Here is a 25,429-nt window from a genome sequence, read left to right as displayed (position 1 = left end):
ACCATCAGTAAGACGCTGGGCGAGAAGGAGACAACTGTTGGTGCCATAGTAAGAAAATGGAAGAAGTACAAAATGACTGTCAATCGACAAAGATCTGGGGCTCCACGCAAAATCTCACCTCGTGGGGTATCCTTGATCATGAGGAAGGTTAGAAATCAGCCTACAACTACAAGGGGGGAACTTGTCAATGATCTCAAGGCAGCTGGGACCACTGTCACCACGAAAACCATTGGTAACACATTACGACATAACGGATTGCAATCCTGCAGTGCCCGCAAGGTCCCCCTGCTCCGGAAGGCACATGTGACGGCCCGTCTGAAGTTTGCCAGTGAACACCTGGATGATGCCGAGAGTGATTGGGAGAAGGTGCTGTGGTCAGATGAGACAAAAATTGAGCTCTTTGGCATGAACTCAACTTGCCGTGTTTGGAGGAAGAGAAATGCTGCCTATGACCCAAAGAACACCGTCCCCACTGTCAAACATGGAGGTGGAAATGTTATGTTTTGGGGGTGTTTCTCTGCTAAGGGCACAGGACTACTTCACCGCATCAATGGGAGAATGGATGGGGCCATGTACCGTACAATTCTGAGTGACAACCTCCTTCCCTCCGCCAGGGCCTTAAAAATGGGTCGTGGCTGGGTCTTCCAGCACGACAATGACCCAAAACATACAGCCAAGGCAACAAAGGAGTGGCTCAGGAAGAAGCACATTAGGGTCATGGAGTGGCCTAGCCAGTCACCAGACCTTAATCCCATTGAAAACTTATGGAGGGAGCTGAAGCTGCGAGTTGCCAAGCGACAGCCCAGAACTCTTAATGATTTAGAGATGATCTGCAAAGAGGAGTGGACCAAAATTCCTCCTGACATGTGTGCAAACCTCATCATCAACTACAGAAGACGTCTGACCGCTGTGCTTGCCAACAAGGGTTTTGCCACCAAGTATTAGGTCTTGTTTGCCAGAGGGATTAAATACTTATTTCCCTCTGCAGAATGCAAATAAATTCATATACTTTCCACAATGTGATTTTCCGGATTTAATTTGTGATGTGCTATCTCTCACTGTTACCAATAACCTACCCTTCAATTATGGGCTGCTCATGTCTTTGTCAGTGGGCAAACTTACAAAATCAGCAAGGGATCAAATACTTATTTCCCCCACTGTACAACACTGTGAATATGTCTCATGAAAAGTTCTTGATTAAATGGAGACACTAAATGGAGAAGTCCCCCAGTATATAAACACAGTGTTATAAATCTATAAACCGGTATGGTAGTTGAGACCTGAGGATTCCATTCTGCTTCACAGTCCATCAATTAAGCAATATTACAGTACAGAAATTCATGCTCACATCTTTTTGGTGGAAGGCCTGAATGACTCGAACAAGTAGCCACAGGTATTAAGAATGATAAAGACTAACACTGAATTTAGGAAACAATTACAGGCACTGATGTTTCATCAAGCATTTCTCTTGTAAAAGGGATAAACAAGTGGAAAGAAAGAAGGAGGGACCTGAGCAGATAAATAGGGCAGGTTGTTGTGGTGAATGCACACTTTTTATGACGTGAAATGAAGAATGTTGGCAATAGTGCTCATGTGTGATTCTTTCATAAGTACATAAGTACATAAGTAGTGCCATACTGGGAAAGACCAAAGGTCCATCTAGCCCAGCATCCTGTCACCGACAGTGGCCAATCCAGGTCAAGGGCACCTGGCACGCTCCCCAAACGTAAAAACATTCCAGACAAGTTATACCTAAAAATGCGGAATTTTTCCAAGTCCATTTAATAGCGGTCTATGGACTTGTCCTTTAGGAATCTATCTAACCCCTTTTTAAACTCCGTCAAGCTAACCGCCCGCACCACGTTCTCCGGCAATGAATTCCAGAGTCTAATTACACGTTGGGTGAAGAAAAATTTTCTCCGATTCATTGATTACGGTGTCCTTTTACTAAGGTGCACTAATGGAATTAGCACACTAACGATTAACTGCGCTAAATGATAAGATGCCCATGGAAAACAGGTGTGAGGATGTTATAATGCCGTTGTATCGCTCCATGGTGCGACCGCACCTTGAGTATTGTGTTCAATTCTGGTTGCCGCATCTCAAGAAAGATATAGTAGAATTGGAAAAGGTGCAGAGAAGGGCGACTAAAATGATAGCGGGGATGGGACAACTTCCCTATGAAGAAAGACTAAGTAGGCTAGGGCTTTTCAGCTTGGAGAAGAGATGGCTGAGGGGAGACATGATAGAGGTATATAAAATAATGAGTGGAGTGGAACAGGTGGATGTGAAGCATCTGTTCACGCTTTCCAAAAATACTAGGACTAGGGGGCATGCGATGAAACTACAGTGTAGCAAATTTAAAACAAATCGGAGAAAAAGTTTCTTCACCCAACGCATAATTAAACTCTGGAATTTGTTACTGGAGAATGTGTTGAAGGTGGTTAGCTTGGCAGAGTTTAAAAAGGGGTTGGACAGTTTCCTAAAGGACAAGTCCATAAACCACTACTAGATGGACTTGGGAAAAATCCACAATTCCAGGAATAACATGTATAGAGTGTTTGTACGTTTGGGAAGCTCGCCAGGTGCCCTTGGCCTGGATTGGCCGCTGTCGTGGACAGGATGCTGGGCTTGATGGACCCTTGGTCTTTTCCCAGTGTGGCATTACTTATGTACATTATATTCCTATGGGTGTCTTATCATTTGCGCACACTAATAATTAGTGTGTGCTAAATATGTTAGCGCACTTTAGTAAAAGGACCCTTAAGTATTTTAAGTTGTCACCTGACCAGAATGGTGGAGAAGATGGGTTATAAATATTTGTAAACAAATGAAGTAGCCTTGACATTTTCAATATAACCTCCAGCTGACATGGATCTACAAAAGAAAATGTATACCATATTAATTTTACTAACTGACCATTTGAACTTCCAATGGGGAAGGCGGAAGAGATTTTAGTTGGAAATGCTGCTGTAACTGTTTAATTTTATCTTGGAAAATATTTGCTAACTGATTACATAATGATAACAGAGACTCAACCATACCTAAAGCAGAAACAGATGCTATCTGCTTTGCAATAGAAAGTAACGGTTTTGAGCTATTTGCTGCAGAAGCAATCTTAACGGAATACAAATCTCTTTTGGCAAGTACGATTGCTTCAAAACAAACATTTCTAGATTGATGTCAAAGTTTAGCAATAGCCCTACTTTAATTTTGGCAATATTTCTCACTAAACTTTGATCAGTTTGTTTTATTACGCCAACGTACACCTTTCCTAAAACTAATTTGAGCCTCTCTCAGAGGAGCATTAGATAAATCTAAATCCAGAAAGTTAGAGCACAGAAGTAACGGTCTACATTAAAGTTGCAGGTTATCCCCTGCATTCTATAAATGATGCTAAAAATTGCACGTGCAAATTTAATTGAATAACAAGCCAATTAGCTCTGATAATTGGGTGCTAATTTATGCAGACAGATCCGTGCGTAAAATTTATGCATGATCCAAAGGAGGCTTGTTCATGGGAGGGTCATAGGCAGATCAGAGGCATTTCCAAAATTTATACATGCTGGTATAGAATAAAGGGGAAAGGGAAGCTGAAGACTTTATCCGGCGCTGGTCTGCAGCGGCACTGCCATATTGCCTGCCCTGCTCTCTCTTCCCCTCATGTCAGGCACGCTCTTTTTAGTGAAATTGCTCACAAAATATTCCCTTTCTGTACCCTAAAAAGAGCCTCTCCTCCCTCCACTAGCTTTTCTTCTCTCATTACTTTCCCCAGATTGTATATGTTTCTCTTTCTATAGTCCACCTCCCTCTCTCGTTTTCCTTTAGGCTTCCTCTCCCTTCAAGCTTTTTCTGTACCACATTGCCAGTTTATCGCTCCCTATTCTTCTAAACTATCCTACTCTCTCTTCACTCTATCTCCCCTAATTACCCCTCCATCATCAGCCTTTCTCTTTTCCAACCTGCCTCCTTCCCTTCATCCTCCCAATCCTCTGCCCTTGCAGTCACAGGCCTTTCATCATTTCAAGTTTTCCTTCCTTTCTCAATTTCCCCATCCTTATTCTGCCTTGGAGATCATGGATTGTGTTGGAGAGAGGATATAGAGGGGCATAATCGAACGAAAACGTCTATCTCCATGGGCGTTTATCTCCGAGAACAGGTCCGTGAAGGGGCGGACCGAACCGTATTTTCGAAAAAAATAGATGTCCATGTTTTATTCGACAGTTTGTGAGCTGGGCGTTTTTGTTTTTCAGCGATAATGGAAAATGAAAGCGCCCAGCTCAAAAACAAATAAATCCAAGGCATTTGTTCATGGGAGGGGCCAGGATTCGTAGTGCACTGGTCCCCCTCACATGCCAGGACACCAACCGGGCACCCTAGGGGGCACTTTTACAAAACAAAAAAAAAAGGTAAAAGAGCTCCCAGGTGCATAGCACCCTTCCCTTGTGTGTTGAGCCCCCCAAATCCCCCTCAAAACCCACTGCCCACAAGTCTACACCATTACTATAGCCCTAAGGGGTGAAGGGGGGCACCTACATGTGGGTACAGTGGGTTTGGGGGGGTTGGACGACTAAGCATTAAGCAGCACAATTGTAACAGGTAGGGGGGATGGGCCTGGGTCCACCTGCCTGAAGTCCACTGCACCCCCTAACAACTGCTCCAGCGACCTGCATACTGCTGCCAGGGAGGTGGGTATGACATTTGAGGGTGAAAATAAAAAGTTGTGAAACATCATTTTTTGTGGTGGGAGGGGGTTAGTGACCACTGGGAGAGTCAGGGGAGGTCATCCCCGATTCCCTCTGGTGGTAATCTGGTCATTTAGGGCACTTTTTGGGGCCTTATTCGTGAAAAAACAGGGTCCAGGAAAAGTGCCCTAAATTCTAGCTACAAAAGCATACTTTTTTTCCATTATCGGCGAAAGGCGCCCATCTCTGTTCAGGTGATAACCATGCCCCAGTCCTGCCTTCAACACACCTCCGACACGCCCCCGTCAACTTTGTACGCTTCCGCGATGGAGTGCAGTTGAAAACGTCCAAGTTCGGCTTTCGATTATACCGCGTTATTCGTTTTTGTGAGATAAACGTACATCTCCCGATTTAGGTCGGAACTTGGGCGTTTTTCTCGTTCGATTATAAGCAGGATGGCATCTCACCTACATCAATGTACTTTACATACTTCCAACTCATATGGAAGAACTGGGAATGAAAGGTGAGGTGTTGATACTGGGTGACCAGAAGTGGAATGAAGTAGACCATCTGGAAAGAAATAGAAAAACAATGGCTATCCTACAAGGGACATTGCTTAAACAATGGAGGAAGAACCCACCATGGAAATGTCATTACTGGATTTCATACTCACAGATTGAGAGAATTTGTCTAATGTCTCCATCTAAGCACCACTCGACACATTAAAACACATGCAGTCAATTAAGTTTTGATTTTTTATACCATCCATTTTCTAATTAGGGATCCTCTGTGTTCATCTCACGCCTTTTTGAATTCTGTCACTGTTTTTGTTTTCATCACCTCCCTCGGGAGGGCATTCTAGCCTTCGACCACCCTCTCCGTGAAAAAGAATTTCCCGACATTACTGCTATGACTATCACCCTACAACCTCAATTCATGTCCTCTAGTTTTACCATTTCTCCTTCTCTGGAAAAGATTTGTTTCCATATTAATACCTTGATTTGTTACATTTGTATCCCACATTTTCCCACCTATTTGCATGCTCAATGTGGCTTACATAGTACTGAAAAGGCATTCGCCAAGTCCGGTAGGGAAACAAATACAAGGTGATATTTAGGTCTGATAAAGGTACATGTATTTCAAGTACAATAGGGGTTGAAGAGGGGTCTTTTACAATGGCACAGTAGCATTTTTAGCTCGCGCTAATCATTAGAGCATGCTAAATGCTAGAGACGCCAATAGGAATATATGGGCATCTCTAGTGTTTAGCGCATGCTTATTTTTAGCGTATGCTAAAAACGCTAGCACACCTTAGTAAAAGGACCCCGTAAATATCTGTATGATATATACCTTATCTCTCCTTTCCTATAGGGTATACATATTGAGGTCTTCCAGTCTCTTCTCATATGTTTTTTGGTGCAAGTCCCATACCATTTTCGTCACCTTCCTCTGAACTACTTCAAGGCAAGAGGCAGTTTGAAATGTCCATCTTCTCTACTATCAGAGCTAGTTAGAAAGGAAGAGAAAGCTTTTTTTGTGGGGGGGGGGGGGGTTGCTTTTTTGGTCTAGGTTATTTATTTATTTATTTATAAAACTTATACCCCACTTAAACCTAAGCGGTTTACAGTATAACATATGTAGAGGGGCATAATCGAACAGGGCGCTCAAGTTTTCCTTAGGATGTCCTCGCAGGACATCCTGGCGAAGGGGTGGGGAAACCTATATTATTGAAACAAGATGGGCGGCCATCTTTTGTTTCGATAATACGGTCAGGGACGCCCAAATCTCAACATTTAGGTCAACCTTAGAGATGGTTGTCCTTAGAGATGGTCGTCCCCGGTTTTCGGCCATAATGGAAATCGAGAACGCCCATCTCAGAAACGACTAAATCCAAGCCATTTGGTCATGGGAGGAGCCAGCATTCGTAGTGCACTGGTCCCCCTGACATGCCAGGACACCAACCGGGCACCCTAGGGGGCACTGCAGTGAACTTCATAAATTGCTCCCAGGTGCACAGCTACCTTACCTTGGGTGCTGAGCCCCCCAAAACCAACTCCCCACAACTGTACAACACTATCATAGCCCTAAGGGGTGAAGAGGGGCACCTAGATGTGGGTACAGTGGGTTTCTGGTGGGTTTTGAAGGGCTCACATTTACCACCACAAGTGTAACAGGTAGTGGGGGATGGGTCTTGGTCTGTCTGCCTGAAGTGCACTGCACCCACTAAAACTGCTCCAGGGACCTGCATACTGCTGTCAGGGAGCTGGGTATGACATTTGAGGCTGGCAAAAAATATTTTTAAAGTTTTTTTTTTTTTAGGGTGGGAGGGGGTTAGTGACCACTGAGGGAGTATGGGGAGGTCATCCCCGATTTCCTCCGGTGGTCATCTGGGCAGTTCGGGCACCTTTTTGAGGCTTGGTCACAAGAAAAAATGAACCAAGTAAAGTCAGCCAAGTGCTTGTCAGGGATGCCCTTCTTTTTTCCATTATCGGCCGAGGACACCCATGTGTTAAGCACGCCCCAGTCCCACCTTCGCTATGCTTCCGACACGCCCCCGGGAACTTTGGTCGTCCCCGCAACGGAAAGTAGTTGTGGGTGCCCAAAATCAGCTTGCGATTATGCCGATTTGGGCGACCCTGGGAGAAGGACACCCATCTCCCGATTTGTGTCGAAAGATGGGCGCCCTTCTCTTTCGAAAATGAGCCCAATAGTCATAAAATCAAAACAAAAACATACAATATAACCAACATCACCCCCCCCCTAAAATTCACATCAAAGAGCTGCTAGTCCCTAACTGCATCACATGAAGGAAGCCTGTACAAAAAAATGGGTTTTCAAAAGCTTCTTAAATTGTCCTGCATGCTCACAGAGTCAGAGATAGCCTGGCAAAGAATTCCATAAAACCAGCCCTGCAACCGAAAAAGCTGCAGCCCTTGTAAGTGCATACATAATGTGTAGTTTCTAACAAATCAGTTGCCAACCTCTTCACAGAATATGATCTAAGACCTCTAGATGATACAAACAAATGTAAATACCACGGAGCAATCCCATAGACAGTCTGATGCAACAAATATAATACCTTAAACTGTATTCTAAAGCGCATAGGTAGCCAATGTAGCTGCCAGATAGAAGATAGAGCAGTACACCACAATGTAGATACACAGTCAGCACAGTTTAAATAAGCAGTTATGCCTAGATTCAGTAAATGGCACTCAATGCTATTCTATAATGAGCACTCCAAGATGAGCACCCATTATAGAATAGTAATGAGTGCTGATTTTTTGGCATTCAAATTTGTGCGCCACGACTTACACTGCTAAAACCAGGTGTAATTCCTGGTGCCCAATTTGGGTCTACATCCCCGGTATTCTATAACACTGTGTGCAAATCTTAGGACCCGCCCATGCCCCTCCTATGGCCACACCTCCTTTTGGGTTACACACTATAGAATTTTGACAAATTCAAATGGGTGCCAATTAGTGCCAATTAGCACCGAATTATGGCACTAATTGGCACATTAGCCAATTTAGGTGGGTGTACAGTTTGGGCACCATCTCTAAAATTCTATATATGTTGCCAATTTCCACGCGGAAATTGAAGCATATTCTATAACAAGGCGTGTAACTTAATTGATTAACTAGCTAATCAGCGCTGTTAATTGGATGTTATCAGCGCTAATTGGCATTAAGATTTACACACACAGCTCGCTAACCATATTCTCTAACGTAGTGCGTGTAAATTCTAAGTCACATAGTTGAAAAGGGGTGTGGCCATGGGCGGAGTGTGGGCATTTCTAAAATCTACATGCATTATTATAGAATACACCCGCTCTGAACCCAGTTTAGGCATCGGGATTTACACCAAGTAAAACATGGCCTAAGTGGACGTGACCAAATTTGGGTTGTGTGGAGAGGCACTAGGTGAATTCTATATACCGTGCAGAAAGTTAAGCTTATTCTATAAAATCTAAGCGTACTTTTGAGTATTTTTTTTCCAAACTGATTTTTCAGGCGATATATATAGAATCTAGCCCCATATATAGAATCTGGGGGTTAAAAGCTAGATAATAGATATCAAGTAGCTAAGTCCACAGTCAGACAATTGAGATATTAAGAATACAAATCAGAAAACACTTAGCAATATTGTGGTTCAGGTCTTTGAAGGAGAGCATATGAATGTTTCTGAACTTTATTTTGTCTTGCTAAAATTGCAGAGTATGACAAATAAACAACAGATGCCACAGTTATATCTATTATAATTATTAATTAAGAAAACTAAATCAAGAATTGCAGTTTCAGTATTTTTGGTGTTTGCAAATGATATATTCTTGGATTTACTGGGACATATTTAGACAGTGATCTCATCCCAAAGGAGATTTCATTTAAGTGTAATAAATAAGGAAAGGAATAGTCTCACCAGATATGCAGCTTCCCTCATAAATTGCTTTGCAGGCTGTTTCCAGATGGCAGGCACAGTGATCACCCATCTCACTGCATCTTTCTCAGGAAGGGATGGACACTGATCCTGGAGTTCCTTGGAAAAGAAGTACAATATACATAAAACTCAACTTGCAGTACAAGATGAAAACAAATGTTTATATTATAGGCAGTGACCACCAGTACCAGCAGTAGGCAAACTTTCAGTTTTACAATCTAAGGATGTTCAAATAAATGAATTAAAATTTGTTTTGTTGAGCTTCCTGTGTGTGTGTGTGTGTGTGTGTGTGTGTATGTGTGTGTGCAGGACTTTTTTCATTGTGTTTCATTTTGTTTTTGTAAATTTTCTTTAAGGCACAACTGGAACCACTGAAGCAACAGGAAACAGGTCCAAAGGAGTGGCAGAAATACTCTACCGAGTCTGCCTTCTTGAGTTGCTTCCTGGTGGGCCAGTCAGGAAACAGGTATCAGATTTTAGCTCATTTTTCAGGCACAAACCTAAGCGATTATTATTAGCCATATTTTTCACCACATCTGTGGCTGAAAATAAAGTAACTTGGGAAAATTACTCACTTATCCTTTCTACTTAGTGATGTTTTAAAAATGTACACCATTTTATATTGTTGTTTGTTTTTAATATACAGTATTCGTTTCACATTTTCAAGGTAATTTATAAAAATTTTTTGCATGTAAAATGTTTCTTATAAAATTAGAGCCTCCCTAAAAGTAGGCATAATGCAAGTAAGTACATACTTGTACATCGGGCATTCTCAGGTCAGGAGTTTGGGTAGAACATACATGGGTGGAGTCACAATTTATACCAAAATTAAATCCTGGCACATTATCAGACGGCTCTACCCTCCCTTAACCAAGCCCCTTTGTAGCACAGAGAAATATGTTTTCACTTGTAAAGATGGAGGGCACTTTTCTGCTTAGTTACCTAGCAGGAATTTTTTGAGACTTGTTCTCTCTATGTTCCCATCTTCAGCAATCCTCTCTTCTCCCATTCATAGCAATTTCTCTCAATACCCTGACCTTATCTGGAGAAAACTCTCTCTCTCTAATCGCACCCCAAACCCTCCCTCTCTTTCATAGGCCGATGGTGATTCGGCTGTTTGTGGAGGCTAAAGTGAGTGGGGCTATTGTAGATTATAGGGCAGGGCAAGGCAGAACACAGCAAATTAAAATCCTTGGTGTGGAGACATTTTATATGTCTGCAGAAAAGGGACAGTGAAGCACTTTTGAACACAGCAAGAAAGGAATTCCTCACTGTGGCTGTGGTGCAGCTGCACAAGCTGTCTCTCCTCCCCCCCCCCCCCCCCCCCCCCCCCCCCCCCCCACTCCCCAAGTACTTCTGTTATTAATGGCAATATGCAAACTGAATACAGTTTAGGAATTAAGTACCAAAAATAAAATCAAAATAATGCACCAAAGGAGTGGCCTAGCGGTTAAAGCACCAGTCTTGCCATCCTGAGGTGGCCAGTTCAAATCTCACTGCTGTTCCTTGTGATCTTGGGCAAATCGCTTAACCCTCTATTGCCTCAGGTACAAACTTAGGGCCCTGTTTATTGAGCCTTAGTGTGTGCTAATGCTAGAGACACCCATAGGAATATATGGGTGTCTCTAGCGTTAGAGCACACTAAAAATGCTAGCACACCTTAGTAAACAGGGCGTTTAGATTATAAGCCCTCCAGGGACAGAAAATAGCCAGTGCAGGGGCATAGCCACGGGGGGGGGGGGGGGGGCACAGGGGCCTGGCCCCCGCAAATTTCATCCAGGCCCCTGGTTTGGCTGGCGAGGGTCCCCAACCCCTGCCAGCTGAAGCCCTCTTCAGTGCCAGTCTCCAGCGCAGCCGCGTTCCTGCCCTGCTCTTCTTTCTTCTTGCTCCTCCTGTGCACGCTGACACTCCTTTACGTGAAACTGAGAAGGACCGTCCGCGTGCACAGGACAGGAGAAGCAAGATAGAAAGAAGAGCAGGGCAGGAATATGGCTACACTGGAGACCGGCGCTGAAGAAGGCTTCAGCTGGCGGGGGTTGGGGACCCCAGCCAGCAACGGTATTTGCGAGGCGAGGTGAGGCAAGGGGGGGGGGTGAGGAGGCGAGGTGAAGCGAGGCGGTGGGAGGGTGAGGCGAGGCATGGCGGTGGGGAGGCGGCAGGGCGGCACTCAAAATGTGCCCCCAACCTCAGGCTCTGGCCCCCTCCTACCGTAAGAACTGGCTACGCCCCTGAGCCAGTGTACCTGAATGTAACTCACCTTGAGCTACTACTGAAAAATCCAAATAAACAAATAAAATAAAATGGAAGAATATTTGCAGTATTCTGGAAATATAAGCAGGCACTTTAACACTTGGCTCCCAGTCAGCCCTATCACCACAGTCCACCATCCTCCAGTTGGCCATGTGAACTATGATATTCAGCAGAACTGCAACAGAAATCCTGTGATTAATGGCAACAATAAAATGATTTGTCTATCAATTTTTGGTAGGTTGCAAAATGGCCACCAGGCTTCAGATCTGCTGGCCTTCAGTTTATTATTGAGTAACCAAACGTGTGGAATATGTTTTATCTCTATTAGCTGTACCTAATAAAAGCAGACATATGGTAACCCTATCTCTATCTCCGGCAGGCGGTAGAACCTGACTGTGCAGCTCTGACTTAGGTTCCTGTGAAGGGTTCCTGTTTCCTTTCTGAGGTAAAGGCTTTATAAATTTGTCTTCTGGGTGTAAACTTGGTAGTGCCAGGTCCCTCCCCTCTCCCCTCCACCACCTCTTTCTGAGAACCATGGAAGCCAGTGTTCAAATCCCACTGCCACTCCTTGAGATCTTGGACAAGTCACTTAGGGATCCTTTTACTAAGCTGCGGGAAAAAAGGGCCAGGCGGTACTGTGAGTATTGAACAGGTGAATAAGAGGTTAAGGGGTCCTTTTACAAAGGCGCACTGCGCACTTGCGGTAGTGTAAGTGCGGGATTTGGGCATGCGCTGATCCATTTTTTTAGCGCGACTGTAAAATTTTTGCCGCAAATGGGTGTGCGGCAGAATGAAAATTGCCACGCGTCCATTTTGGGTCTGAGACCTTACCGCCAGCCACTGACCTAGTGATAAAGACTCAAGGGGTAATCGGGCGGTAATGACCTATGTGCGCCAAATTCCACTTGGTGCACGTCCGTTACGAACGCCCAAAAATAAAAAATCTTTTTCAGACGCGCGTATCGGACGTGCACCAAAAATGAAAATACCGCAAGTGCCACACGATAGTTGGGCAGTAACTCCATTTTGGCGCGCATTGGGCGCGTGTAGGTGCTTACGAGGCTTAGTAAAAGGGCCCCAAAGTATTAAAAACAGCCTCAAAAGGTGGGCTTTAAGCCTAGATTTAAATAGAGCCAGAAATAGAGCACGATGTACTGACTCAGGAGGTTTATTTGAGGCGTAAGGTGCAGCAATATTCAGTGCTGTCACTAATGTATCAAGAAAGTAGTGTCTGACATTTCCTGCAGTCAGAAAATCCATGTCTTTTAGTTGAACTCTCTCCTTCCTGGCACCTACCACAATTCCAGGAATAACATGTATAGAATGTTTGTACGTTTGGGAAGCTCGCCAGGTGTCGGCCTGGATTGGCCGCTGTCGTGGACAGGATGCTGGGCTCGATGAACCCTTGGTCTTTTCCCAGTGTGGCATTACTTATGCACTTATGTACTTATGATAGTACTTTCCAGAAAGAGGTAGAAAGATGAAGAAGCTGGCAGAACAGTGGGAGTTCACATTCTAATCTGTGAAAAGGCTCTGGTGGCAGCAGAGACCCCCCCCCCCCCGACCAGAGGCGAATCTGACGTTCGGCGGTAGGGGGGGCCAGAGCCAGAGTGAGGGGGCACATTATAGCCCCCCCACTGCCGCCGCCAATTCCGACCCCCCCTTGCCGCCGTCACCCCCCCTGCCGCCGTCACCTACCTTTGCTGGTGGGGGACCCCAACCGCCGCCAGCCGAGGTCCGCTTCCTCCTGCCGCTTTTAAGTTCTTCTTCGTCCTAGGCTTCGTCACTCCGTGCTGTTCAAAGAAGCTGGCACTGCTACCTCAATCCACTTTTGGAGTCTGACGTCGCTGCACGTTGTACGTGCACGACGTCAGACTTGAGTGAGTCTGACGTCCTGCATGTACAACGTGCAGCGACGTCAGACTCTGAAAGTGGATTAAGGTAGCAGCGCCAGCTTCTTTGAACAGCACGGAGTGATGGAGCCTAGGATGAAGAAGAACTTAAAAGCGGCAGGAGGAAGCGGACCTCGGCTGGCGGCGGTTGGGGTCCCCCGCCAGCAAAGGTACCCACGGCAACGGCGGGGGAGGGTTGGTGGCGGTAGGGGGGTCCAGGGCGAAATCTGCAGGGGCCCAGGCCCCTGTGGCCCCACGCAGATACGCCCCTGCTTTGCATATTCATATATTTTCAGTCCTTATCCCCCTAATTCAATAAAGCTGGGCAAAGTTGGGTGTCCAACTTTACATTTGGCATGCAAAATTGCATGTGCAATTTATACAATAAGGTCTTTTACATGTCTAATTTAATTATTTAATTAGATGCTTATAGGGTTTTAACAACACATTAATTAGCTCTAATTGGCAGGCGCATAACTGACCTTAGTCAGTGTTTTAAAACTGGGAGAGCAATTTCCATAGCATACAACTCCAAGGGGGGGAGGAGTATGGACCTTAGAAGGTGTAGGCAGGTCAGGGGCATGCCTAGGAGTTACACATGCAGGTTAGAGAATACAAGTAGCTATGCGCCTTTGCCTACAGTTATACGAGAGCATTTACACTAGCCATATGGCTGGCATAATTGCTCATGCCTAAAGTTTGGAATGGAACAATGGAATTACACTAGTATTATATAATGGCAGTTCAGCATGGAACTGCTGTTCTAGAATTTGTGCTTAGCGTACATGTAGGGTTGCCAACTGCATCCAGATTCGCCCAACAGGGTTGATCCATTCCTGGGCTTACCCCAGTGCATGCAGGAACTCATAGCCTTGCTTGAAGAAATCAGAACCACAAGTCCCTGCATGCATTGGGGTAAGTCCAGGGTTGGATCAACCCTGTTGGGTGAATCTGGATCTAGTTGGCAACCCCATGTGCATCATCCCAGCGCTTACATTTTGGAGACAATTTGAGAATTACCCCTATATGGATAAAATTGGGCCATTTGACTTGCTAACCAGCCAAATTTTATCTATAGAAAAAGGGGCTGGCATTGGGACGGGCAAAGGTAAAGTTGGCACTTATATGTTTAGAGGCAATACGCAGCTGCTAAACAGATGAGTTATTCTTTTAAAATTAGGCCTGCTAAATAGCAGACTAATTGACTAGACGTAAAAGAAACTCTTTTGTTTTCTACTAACATACAGTGCAATACAGTGCAATCACAATCTCTATCTTTTTTTATTCTTTTTAATATGCTGGCAGTGCTCAGTGAGTGGGGGTTTCCTCCACAGGACCCACACACTACGTGTGCGCTAACAGGAACCCTTTTTTCAGACATCATTGCACACCACCTCCCTACCTTATTATCTTGGGTCTAAACCAGCAGTTGTTATTATATTCATAGTAACTAAGTTAACTGTACTTAGCTTTCATGAGGTGCTATTGGAGTGTTCAGATGTCCCGTAGTCCTATGGGGATCCCCATCCTTCATGAAGTTAAAATCAATACTGCAGTCCCATGCTGCTCCCTAAACTTGGGACTAAACTCCGATTTTCATGCTTCAGCAGATCTTCCTGGTTCCCACAGGAATAGCAGGCCTAACTTGAAACTGCTGATGCAGTCTTTAGTCAGATGTGGCGCTAGTTACATTTATAGTGAATATAAGAATAAAGTTAAGTACCGGTGCCAGTGCTGGTCAACCTAGGTTAATATTAGGCCCTGTATTGATAAGACTGGGGCCTAAGTGAATCCCAGAGGAAGTGGCCCCAGAGGAATGCATTTACCAGATTTCCTGAAATTTAAGTTTCATTGAGAAGTCAAACAGTTCAGTACCTGGACAGCATGCTGTCTGAAGAAGCGGAGAGCATGTGCAAACACCTCTAATGCCTGCATTTTCTTCCCGTTTATGGCTTCCAGCTCTGTTTTCATGGTGAGATCCTACAATAACAAGTGAACGGCTATAAATTCTAACTGGGAATGCAATATAATACAACATGCTAGTGTACATCATACTCTTATGACAATTAAGTGTGCCCATGACTCACTAAGAAGATATGGTAGAACAGAACTGGAAGCACTGTTTTACCCTGGGTAAAATCTTTATTGGATTTACTACACTGTGGTAATTGAGTAACAGAGTTTAATAAATCCTGTGGAGTTTTTACTTGTGTTTCTGCAATCAAGTTTGCACATTACCAGCCTCTGCAATCCATGATGACGACTTCCCATCTCAGGACTGCCATATGTAAAGGGTCATAAGTCCACATAAGAGTTCACTTTACCCCTGGGGGGGGGGAAGAGGAGAAGGAGGAGGAGGAGGAGGATGTATAATCCCCTGCTAGCAGCCATCTTTCAAAATGTGTGGGGCAAAGGAAAGCCTGTGCTTAGCTGGCACTGTTTTGAAAGATGGCTGCCAGTGGGGCAGGAGGGTAGGAGGGGGGGACAGGGATAGCCATGTAGATTTTTACATTACTGGAAAGGGGTTGGAACTTAAAGGCTAGTGTGGGGTTTAAATGAAGCTACTTTTTTTTTTTTTAATATTCATGGGTCAGGTGAGTGAGCTGGAGGTTGGTAGTTCTAAACTGCTGCATAGACAGCAATGAAATTTGTACAGTGAGGGTTGGGGGCGGGGCAAAAATCTTACAGGGTTTTGTGACCTCTATACAGATGGCAGCCAGGGAACACCACCAAGTAATCTAACCTGGCAATGCTTTCTGGAGGAAGCTAGCTGCACCTGATTTGTAATTACCTGCACTGCTTGCTTTCATAATAATGACTGCTTTGCATGCATTTGCATAGGGTATGGCTTATTAACATGGCTGCATTACATCTGACTTATAGGCTGGGGAATAATGCAAGAAGGTTTGCAATAATGGTGACTTGACTGCATTATTTCTATTCAACACACAACAATACACTTTAACATATGATAAACAGGATTTACAATTCACAAACACATTACACAGCTTAGTAAATAGGCCTTTTAAGTGTGGATTCAGTAAAGGGTGCCTAACGTTACATGCCAGCATACAGAGCACTAAGCACAACTTCTATTATGGAAGTTCCATGTGGAATACTAGCTTAAGTCTGAATTTTCGTGTCTAACTTTAGGTGCGAGCATTTATGCCAGCCAAAGGCTGATGTAAACCCTTGTGCCTAACTACTGGCATTTAGGTTTGTAAACGCAAGCATTCTTTAAAACTGTGCCTAAATGCTGGGCATGCCCTGACCTGCCCATGCCTCTCCCTTGGTCACACCCCCCTTTGGAGTTGTGCACTAAAGAAAATAGGTACATTCCCCCCGATATTCAAAACTATTTAACTGGCCGGGAAACTGCCCGGTTAAATAGCATTTTAGTGCCTAACCGCAGATATTCAGTGGAAGATAACTGGTTATGTCCCACTAAATATCTGCAGTTAGCCATCACATGACATAGCTTGTTAGGTGCAGTTATTCAGTGCCAAACCGGCTATGTCGAGCGGTGAAAATAGGCCACTTAAATAGCAGGCCTATCTTTGACTGCTAAAAAGTTAACTGGTTAGCGTAGAATATCAGCATAGCAGGTTAACTTTTTAGCAACCAAAATAAACCCAGATATTCAATGCTGGTGGCCAGATATGGTCTGGCATTGAATATCCGAGTTTAACGCCGGTGGCAGACAGCAAACGTGCTGCATGCCGTTGGCTGAATATTGGACCCACTGTTTATAGAAAAGTGGTGTAGAACAGTTACTTGTGTAACTACTAATTACTGTCAATTAGCACCTGTTAAAGCCAATTTTTGATAGTTATTGCTAATTAAGTGTCATTTGAGCTAATTAGTTCACCCATGTAAATGACCCTGTTCTATAACCACACGCCAAACTGTGCTCCTATATTTGGGTACCATGAGGGGGTTAGTATTACCAGTGGCGTAGGAAGGGGGGGGGGCGGGAGGGGCGGTCCACCCTGGGTGCACGCGCTCGGGGGGTGCTGGCCCCGCTGGTTCCCTGCTCTCTCTGCCGGAGCAGAGAGAGCAGGGAACCAGCGGGGCTGATGCAGCTCCGAGTGACGTGCACTCGGGGCGGATCGGCCCTCCCGCAGGTAAGAATGTGCTCCGGGGGGGGGGGGGGGGGTTGTGCTCTGGGGGTGGTGCGCCGCAGAGGGGGGGGGGTCGCGCCATGCTGCACCCGGGGGGGGGGGGGTGCGCAGCGGCGACCCGCCCCGGGTGCTATTAGCCCTCGCTACGGCACTGAGTATTACAGATCTTTTTACCAGAAAAAAAAACGTGTCTCAAAAGAGTTTTCTAAAGACAATTTACTCAGTATACAATAGAAATAACAGCAAAACTATACAAACATTATTTTCATCCCTATTTATTATGATCAAATATGATATTATGACTATTTAGAGCAGGGTTGACCAACCTCAGTCCTTAAGGGCCACAATCCAATCAGGTTTTCAGGATTTCCCCAATGAATATGCATGAGGTCTATTTGCTTGCTCTGCCTCCATTGTATGCAAATGGATCTCATGCATTTTTCATTGGGGAAATCTTGAAAACCCAACCTGGTGTGGGCAAACATTGAACACCCCCGATTTAGAGGGTATTGCAGCATGTTAATTTAATGCAGATCAATAGAGTCCATACAGCCTTACACCATTCAATACTGTGATAGAAGATGCTTACACTAGTGCTGTGAATCTTCATTTTGAACTTCTCAAAATAAAGCCAATCTCCGGCTTCTTCGGGATCCAGATCATGGTAGCAGTCCCTTGCTGTGTAGCCAAAGCTGTGGAATTTTCCCTCCGGAGTTAATAGTAAGCTTGTTGGTGTTTTCTGATTGGCTATTCCTGGATCACCTCCTTCCCATTTCCTGAAAAAGTATATCAAAAGTCAAATTAGGGATTTCTTCTCTTATTATATTACAGACAATAGAGCAATTTTCTCATTTCTGTTAAGTTTTATACCACAATTTTTTGTTTTTGTTTTATTGCACACTCGATAACCTGCCTTTCTGTAGATATATGGTATAGATGGGTACCTATAAACAATAAGAAGGACATCCATCCTTCCCCAAACTCCTTTCATTTTCCAAGTAATCCATATACTTTTCTTTGTCAGCTCTGTCATTTTTCAGTAACACACAGACTCCTGTACCCCACTGTCATTTACCAGTATATAAATACATAAGTATTGCCATACTGGGACAGACCAAAGGTCTATCAAGCCCAGCATCCTTTTTCCAACAGTGGCCAATCCAGGTCACAAATACCTGGCAAGATCCCCAAAAAGTACAAAACATTTTATACTGCTTATCCCAGAAATAGTGGACTTTCCCCAAGTGCAATTTAATAATGGTCTATGGACTTTTTCTTTAGGAAGCCATCCAAACCTTTTTTAAATTTCGCTAAGCTAACCGCCTTTACCAAATTCTTTGTCAACGAATTCCAGAGTTTAATTACACGTTGAGTGAAGAAACATTTCTACGATTCATTTTAAATTTACTACTTTGTAAATTTAAAATGAATCGGAGAAAAGTACATAATTCAATGCCATAGATAAAGACCAAAATGGCCTGTCCAGTCTTCATAGTAAGACAGTTATCATTGTGCTTGGTGCTCTGTGCAGATTACTCCCCTCCCCCCCCCCATGTTTTGTAAAAAGTGCAAAAAATCATTTCACTGATATTTTGAGCTCAACAGCTCAATGCTTGGTTTCCATTCTGTGGTCATTTAGAGATCCTCTATGTATGTCCCATTCCTTTTTGAAATTCAGCACTGATTTTCTTTCCACCACCTTCTCCAGAAGGGCATTCCAGCCATCCATTACCAATTCCGTGACAACATATTTCCTGATGTTGCTCATAAGTCTCTCTCACAGCTTCATATAATATCGCCTAGCTCTACAGTTTCCTTAATTTTGGAAAGGGTTTGCTTCTTGTGAATTGATACCTTTTAAATATTTAAACATCTGTATCATATCTCCTCTTTCCCTCTTCTCCTTTAGGGTATTTCATATTTAGGTCCTCGTCTCATTTCATATCTTTTAGCACAGACCCCACACCATTTTGGTTGATTTCCTTTGAACATCCTCCAGCCTTTTAACATCCTTCCTGAGATACAATTTCCAAAACTGAACACAAAATTCCAGGTGAGGTCTTACCCACTATAACATATACTTTTCTCTGTTTCTGTTGTATTTTGTTGGAATAATGGAGGACTCTCAGAGCCCAGGTCCTTCATATTGTAATTTGGAAGTATTGGGAAGGGGAGGGGAGGTAGGGGAAAAGGTAGGGAGAGGGTGGAAAGAGGAGGTTGTTATTGTGTAAACTGCTGGTACTGTTTTAATTCTTTGACTGCTTTGAATGGTTTTGTTCAGTTTCAAGTTTAATAAAATGTTAAATGCAAGGTCATGCATTTGTACTACAAAAACCTGAGGGAACGGAACAGTGTAGGGAGCAAAATATTTCTGTGCATGAAAGAAAAGCAGGACTTGGGAGTGATCATAATTAATGATCTTAAGTAGTCAAAAAGGTAGAAAAGTCAACAGAAAAAGCCAGAAGGATGCTTGGGTACAAAGGGAGAGGAATGGCCAGCAGGAAAAAGGAGGTGATAATGCCTATGTATAAGTCTCTGGTGAGACCTCATTCAGGCCCTGATGTTCAAAACTCCAGTGCTGTACTGAATAGCGATGAAACAGCGTGGCAAAACAACTCCCTAATGCTCAGCGTTAGTAGTATGCAAACACAGGTGCGCTGTTAGCACTGATCATTGGAGAGGATTGTGCCTGGTGAATGCGCTCAAGAGTTGTGTATTAGCACAGCTCTTGTGCGCATGCCCAGTCATAAGTACATAAGTAATGCCACACTGGGAAAAGACTAAGGGTCCATCGAGCCCAGCATCCTGTCCACGACAGCGGCCAATCCAGGCCAAGGGCACCTGGCAAGCTTCCCAAAACCGAGAAACATCAGAGGCGGAGGAGGGAAGGAGGAGGAAGAACTGCCATGACTCCCTTACCTACGGCAGAGATCTGCGTATGATGGAGTGGAGCTTTTCCCAGGACACTCCGGATCAGGACTGTGCCTGAGTTGCATGGATTTTTCTTGGTTTTTCCCTTTCCAGATGGTGGGAAAAGTTAGAGGCAGAAGTGAAACGGGGCCAAGAAGTCGAGAGTCAGCCTTTGCACACTTGGATCTAGGCAGTTCTCGGGAGATCCTGTCCTGCTAAGCACTGGCTGGGCTCAGCTTGGCCAGAGACAAGAGCTTCTGCTGCTGGACGAGAAAGTGGAGTGGCTACCTGCGCTCAGTCCCTGTTAGGTCAGCTGCCGGTGCGTTTCAGTTGCCTTTATTCAGCCACTTTCTGACCTGCCTGAACAGGAGGATCTGAGTCACCAAGCCTGTGTGGACACCTTAACACCAGCTCCGAGTTGGCTTAGGGTTTCCAGCGGTAAGGGCGCCCTTGTTTGCTGTGCTGTTCGCTGAGCATCAAAGGGAATAGGACCAGACCTCATTTACATTCTTCTGCCTAAGTTTGCACGCTATTTGCTCTGTTCTTTCCCACGCTCGTTGTTTCCTGTGGTGAGGGCCTCTGAGCATGGTGCAGTGGTAAATACGGATGCTAGTCTGGCACTAATGGCCTCTAGCACCTGCATTTACTTCTGAGCATTGGGCCAGAGTACTGTGTACAATTCTGGAGGTCACATCTTCAAAAAGATATCAACAGGATGGAGTCAGTCCAGAGTGCAGCTACCAAAATGGTCAATGGTCTTCATCACAAAGTGTAAGGGGACAGACTTAACAATCTCAATATGCATACCTTGAATTAAAGGCGGAAGAGGGGACATATGATAGAGACATTTAAATACCTCCATGGCATAAATGTATAGGAGCAAAGCGTATTTCAATTGAAAAGAAGCTCTGGAATGAGGGGGCATAGGATCAAAGTGAGGGGGACAGACTCAGGGCAACCTAAGGAAATATTTTTTATGGAAAGGGTGGTGAATACAGAGATGAAGACTTACCTCAATTTAAGAAAGCTTGGGACAAGTACATACGATCTCTAAGGGAGTGATAGGGAGAGTAGATGGCATGGATGGGCAGACTGGACAGGCCACATGGTCTTTATCTGCCTACATTTTTCTATGTTTCTATTGGGCTCATTTTCAAAAGAAAAGGACGTCCATCTTTCGACATAAATCGGAAGATGGACGTCCATCTACCAGAGACGTCCAAATCGGTATAATTGAAACCTGATTTTGGACGTCTCCAACTGCAGTCTGTCGCAAGGACGTCCAAATTTCAAGAAGGCGTAACGAAGGCAGGACTTGGGCATGCCTAACACTTGGACGTCTTTGACCCATAATCTAAAAAAGCAAGGATGTCCCTGACGAACACTTGGACGTTTTCACCCGGACGTGTTTTTTTAACGAATAAGGCACAAAAAGGTGCCCAAAATGACCAGATGTCCACCGGACAGAATCAGGGATGACCTCCCATTACTCCCCCAGTGGTCACTAACCCCCTCCCACCCTCAAAAAATATCTTTAAAAATATTTTGTGCCAGCCTCTATGCCAGTTTCAGATGTCATACTGAGGTCCACGACAGCGCATGCAGGTCCCAGGAGCAGTTTTAGTCGGTACTGCAGTGCACTTCAGACAGGCGAACCCAGGCCCATACCCCCCCCTACCTGTTACATCTGTGGAAGAAACAGCGAGCTGTCCAAAACCCACCACAAACCCACTGTACCCATATATAGGTGCCCGTAAGGGCTATGGTAGCGGTGTACAGTTGTGGGTAGTGGGTTTGGGGAGGGGGGTTGGGGGGCTCAGCACACAAGGTAAGGGAGCTATGTTCCTGGGAGCACTTTATGAAGTCCACTGCAGTGCCCCCTAGGGTGCCCGGTTGGTGTCCTGGCATGTCAGGGGGACCAGTGCACTACAAATACTGGCTCCTCCCACGTCCAAATGGCTTGCATTTGGATGTTTTTGACATGGATGTCTTTGGTTTCAAAAATCGTTGAAAGTCAGAAACATCCAAATGCAAGGACGTCCAAATCTAGGGACGTCCAAATTTAAGGATTTGGACGTCTTTGATGGTATTTTCGAAGCGAAAGATGGATGTCCATCTTTTTTTCGAAAATACGGTTTTCCCTGCCCCTGGATTTTGTCGTTTTGCAAAGAAGTCCAAATCGCAACTTGGAAGTTTCTTTTGAAAATGTCCCTCACTGTTTCACCAACCACTTGCACAAGGGTATCATCATCTCCTCTTTTGTGCTGGTTATGCCTCTGGCTTTGGCTACTGCCTTACACACTTTTCACAAATAAAATAATATAAAAGTAAATAAATAAATAAAATAAAGCTGAGCCTTGAACTACTACCTTGAGATCATCAGAAACTATAACCCTAAGATTGCCCTCCTGGTCTACTGTGTACACATCAGCATCTCCCCTTATGGCACAGAGCTCCTTTGGATTTCTGCACTCCCAAAGGTACTCTGTACTTGTTCACATCAAAGCCTAGCATTCAACCAGTCTTCTGAGGGGAGATATGATAGAGGTCTATAAAATAATGAGTGGAGTGGAATGGGTAGACGTGAATTGCTTGTTTACTCTTTCCAAAAATACTAGGACTAGGAAGTACGCAATAAATCTACAAAGTAGTAAATTTAAAACAAATTGGAGAAAATATTTCTTTACTCAATGCGTAATTAAACTCTGGAATTCATTACCAGAGAATCTGATAAAAGCAGTTAGGTTAGCGGGGTTTAAAAAAGGTTTGCCTAGCTTCCTAAAAAAAAAAAAAAAGTCTGTAAGTCATTATTAAGATGGACTTGGGGAAAATCCACTGCTTATTTCTAGGATAAGCAGCATGAAATGTATTATACTGTTTTGAGATCTTGCCAGGTACTTGTAACATAGGATTGATGGACCTTAGGTCTGTCCCAGTATGGCAATGTTTATGTTATGATGTTCTTTTGAAGATCACTTCTTACATTGTCTGCACCATAAAGGGTATCTACTTTATTGTAGGTCATATTGGTCTAATTTTCAAAACAGAAAAATGTCTAAAAAGTGGCATAAAGCAACATTTGGACGTTTTTCTCACAACAATCCCCTTATTCCTCCAGTGGTCACTAACCCCTCTCACCCCCCCCCCCCCCAAAATGTGATGAAAAACATTACTTGCCAGTCTCTATGCCAGCCTCAGATATTATACTCAGGTTCTAATGGACCTGAGTATAACATCTGAGGCTGGCATAGAGGCGGGCATGCACGTCCCTGGATTAGTCTAGTGATGGGTGCAGTGCACTGCAGAGAGGTGGACCCAGGCTCCTAACTTCCCCTACCTGTTACACCAAAACTGTAAGCCCTCCAAAACTCACCAGAAACCCACTGTACCCACATATAGGTGCCCCCTTCGCCCGTAAGGGCTATGGTAGTGGTGTACAGTTGGGGTAGTGGGTTTTGAGTGGCTTAACAAACAAGGTAAGGGAGCAATGGTGAGATGTGTACCTGAGTGCATTTTATGACGTCCACTGTAGTGTCCCCTAGGGTACCCTATTGCTTTCCTGGGCTGTCAGGGGGACCAGTCTACTAAAAATGCTAGCTCCTCCTACATCCCAATGGCTTGATTTTGTGCGTTTTGGATGTTTTTTTTTTCCCAAAAATGGACCAAAATCACAAAACCTTGTATTTTCAAAAACAAAAGACCGACTTTTTTCTTTTTTGAAAATGACCTTCCTTCCTATTCAGATTTTGGACGTTTTTTGCAAAACGTCCAAAGTCAGACTTAGATGTCATGTCAAAAATGCCCCTCCAAGTCAACTACACAAAGGTAAACTTTTTCTTAAGCCTTTAACAATGGTACTTGCAAAGATACTGAAGAAAGTAAGTCCCAGGGCCAAACTCCAAAACATTCCACTGCATACCTTCCTTTCCTCTGATTAAATTCCATTTATTTATTTTATTTATTTAGATTTTGCTCACACCTTTTCATTAGTAGCTCAAGGTGAGCTACATTCAGGTACACTGGGTTTTTCCTTGCCCCTGGATGGCAAGACCAGTGTTTTAACCACTAGGCCACTCCTCCACTCCCCTTGCTCATCTGTCAGTCAACTAATGTTCAATCCAGTTCACCTACTCCCCAGCTGCTCAGTATATTCATCAGTCTCCTATGAATAACAGTATCAAAGGCTTTACTGAAATCTAAGGAGATCATGTCCAGTGTGTGCCCTCAATTTAGTTCTCTAAGACCTAGGTGGATAACACAATTAGATTCATTTGACATGATTCACCTCTGGTAAAAACATGTTGTCATAGACCTTGAAATCCACTGGCCTGTAGATAAGATCTTGCAGTAGCCATTTTAGCTGCTAGGGGCAGAAGTGAGTGAGGATCGTTCCTGCTTGGGATACACCCATTAGACCACTGGGGATGTAGGAAGGCCCTGGGTGAGGGGAGTGTTTTGGGGTGTCTGAATTGGGAGGAGGTGTTTGAGAGGGTCTGATCATGGAGGGGGGGGGGGGAATTTGATCACGGGGAAAGGATGGAAAAGAGAAGCACATCTAACAAGGTTGGTCACTACCTGGAACCTATGTGGGTTCCAGCTGATATCAGTGCTGGCACCCAAATAGTTAAGTGACCAAAGTTAGGAGTGTTATTTGTGATGTTCTATATGGTCGCTTGGCTGTGCCAGCACTGAATATTTTCCAAATAATGCATACACCCTCTCCCCCAGTAACACACCCTGTTCTCCCTCAACTATTTCCTGGTAATAAACACATTCCTCTACCCAGCTCTCTCATTCCCCACTAACACACATGTACTCCTCTCCCTCTGCCAGCTTTCCATAAACAGAACTCATGCTATTACAGAAACCACATATACAAGACCAAAATTACAGCACATTCCTCTCTCAGAATCTCTCTCTCTTTCTCTCCCCACATAGCAGGGTTTCTTCTCATAATAAATATGTGACTGCTCCCCTCACACCCAGCCATGAGGCATAAATAAATGAGTTACTGCACTCAAGAGGGAGAAGTTCTTGTCATGAAAGAAGAAAGCACATTTAGAAAGTAACAGAAATCTTGCCTGCACAAAATCAATCACAGATTAGTAACAGCTCAACAACCCTGTGTGAATATATT

At 44.3% G+C, this 25,429-nt stretch overlaps 1 protein-coding gene across 1 annotated transcript in view; it reads right to left on the bottom strand.

Annotated features, from left to right (window-relative positions):
* The window catches only part of HSPA12B (heat shock protein family A (Hsp70) member 12B), a 230,372-nt gene that overhangs the window by 134,108 nt on the left and 70,835 nt on the right, over positions 1-25,429 (bottom strand). The window contains exons 5-7 of the mRNA XM_030190980.1: positions 17,972-18,158; positions 15,137-15,241; positions 9,102-9,218 (exon numbers count right to left, since the gene is read on the bottom strand). Of these exons, the coding sequence (XP_030046840.1) occupies positions 9,102-9,218; positions 15,137-15,241; positions 17,972-18,158 (409 nt within the window). The remainder of the gene's footprint in view (positions 1-9,101; positions 9,219-15,136; positions 15,242-17,971; positions 18,159-25,429) is intronic.

The sequence above is a fragment of the Microcaecilia unicolor genome, chromosome 2, assembly GCF_901765095.1.
Source record: "Microcaecilia unicolor chromosome 2, aMicUni1.1, whole genome shotgun sequence".
NCBI classification, from domain to species: domain Eukaryota; kingdom Metazoa; phylum Chordata; class Amphibia; order Gymnophiona; family Siphonopidae; genus Microcaecilia; species Microcaecilia unicolor.
Note: the sequence above shows the minus strand (reverse complement) of the source record. Positions and strands in the feature narration are given on the sequence as shown.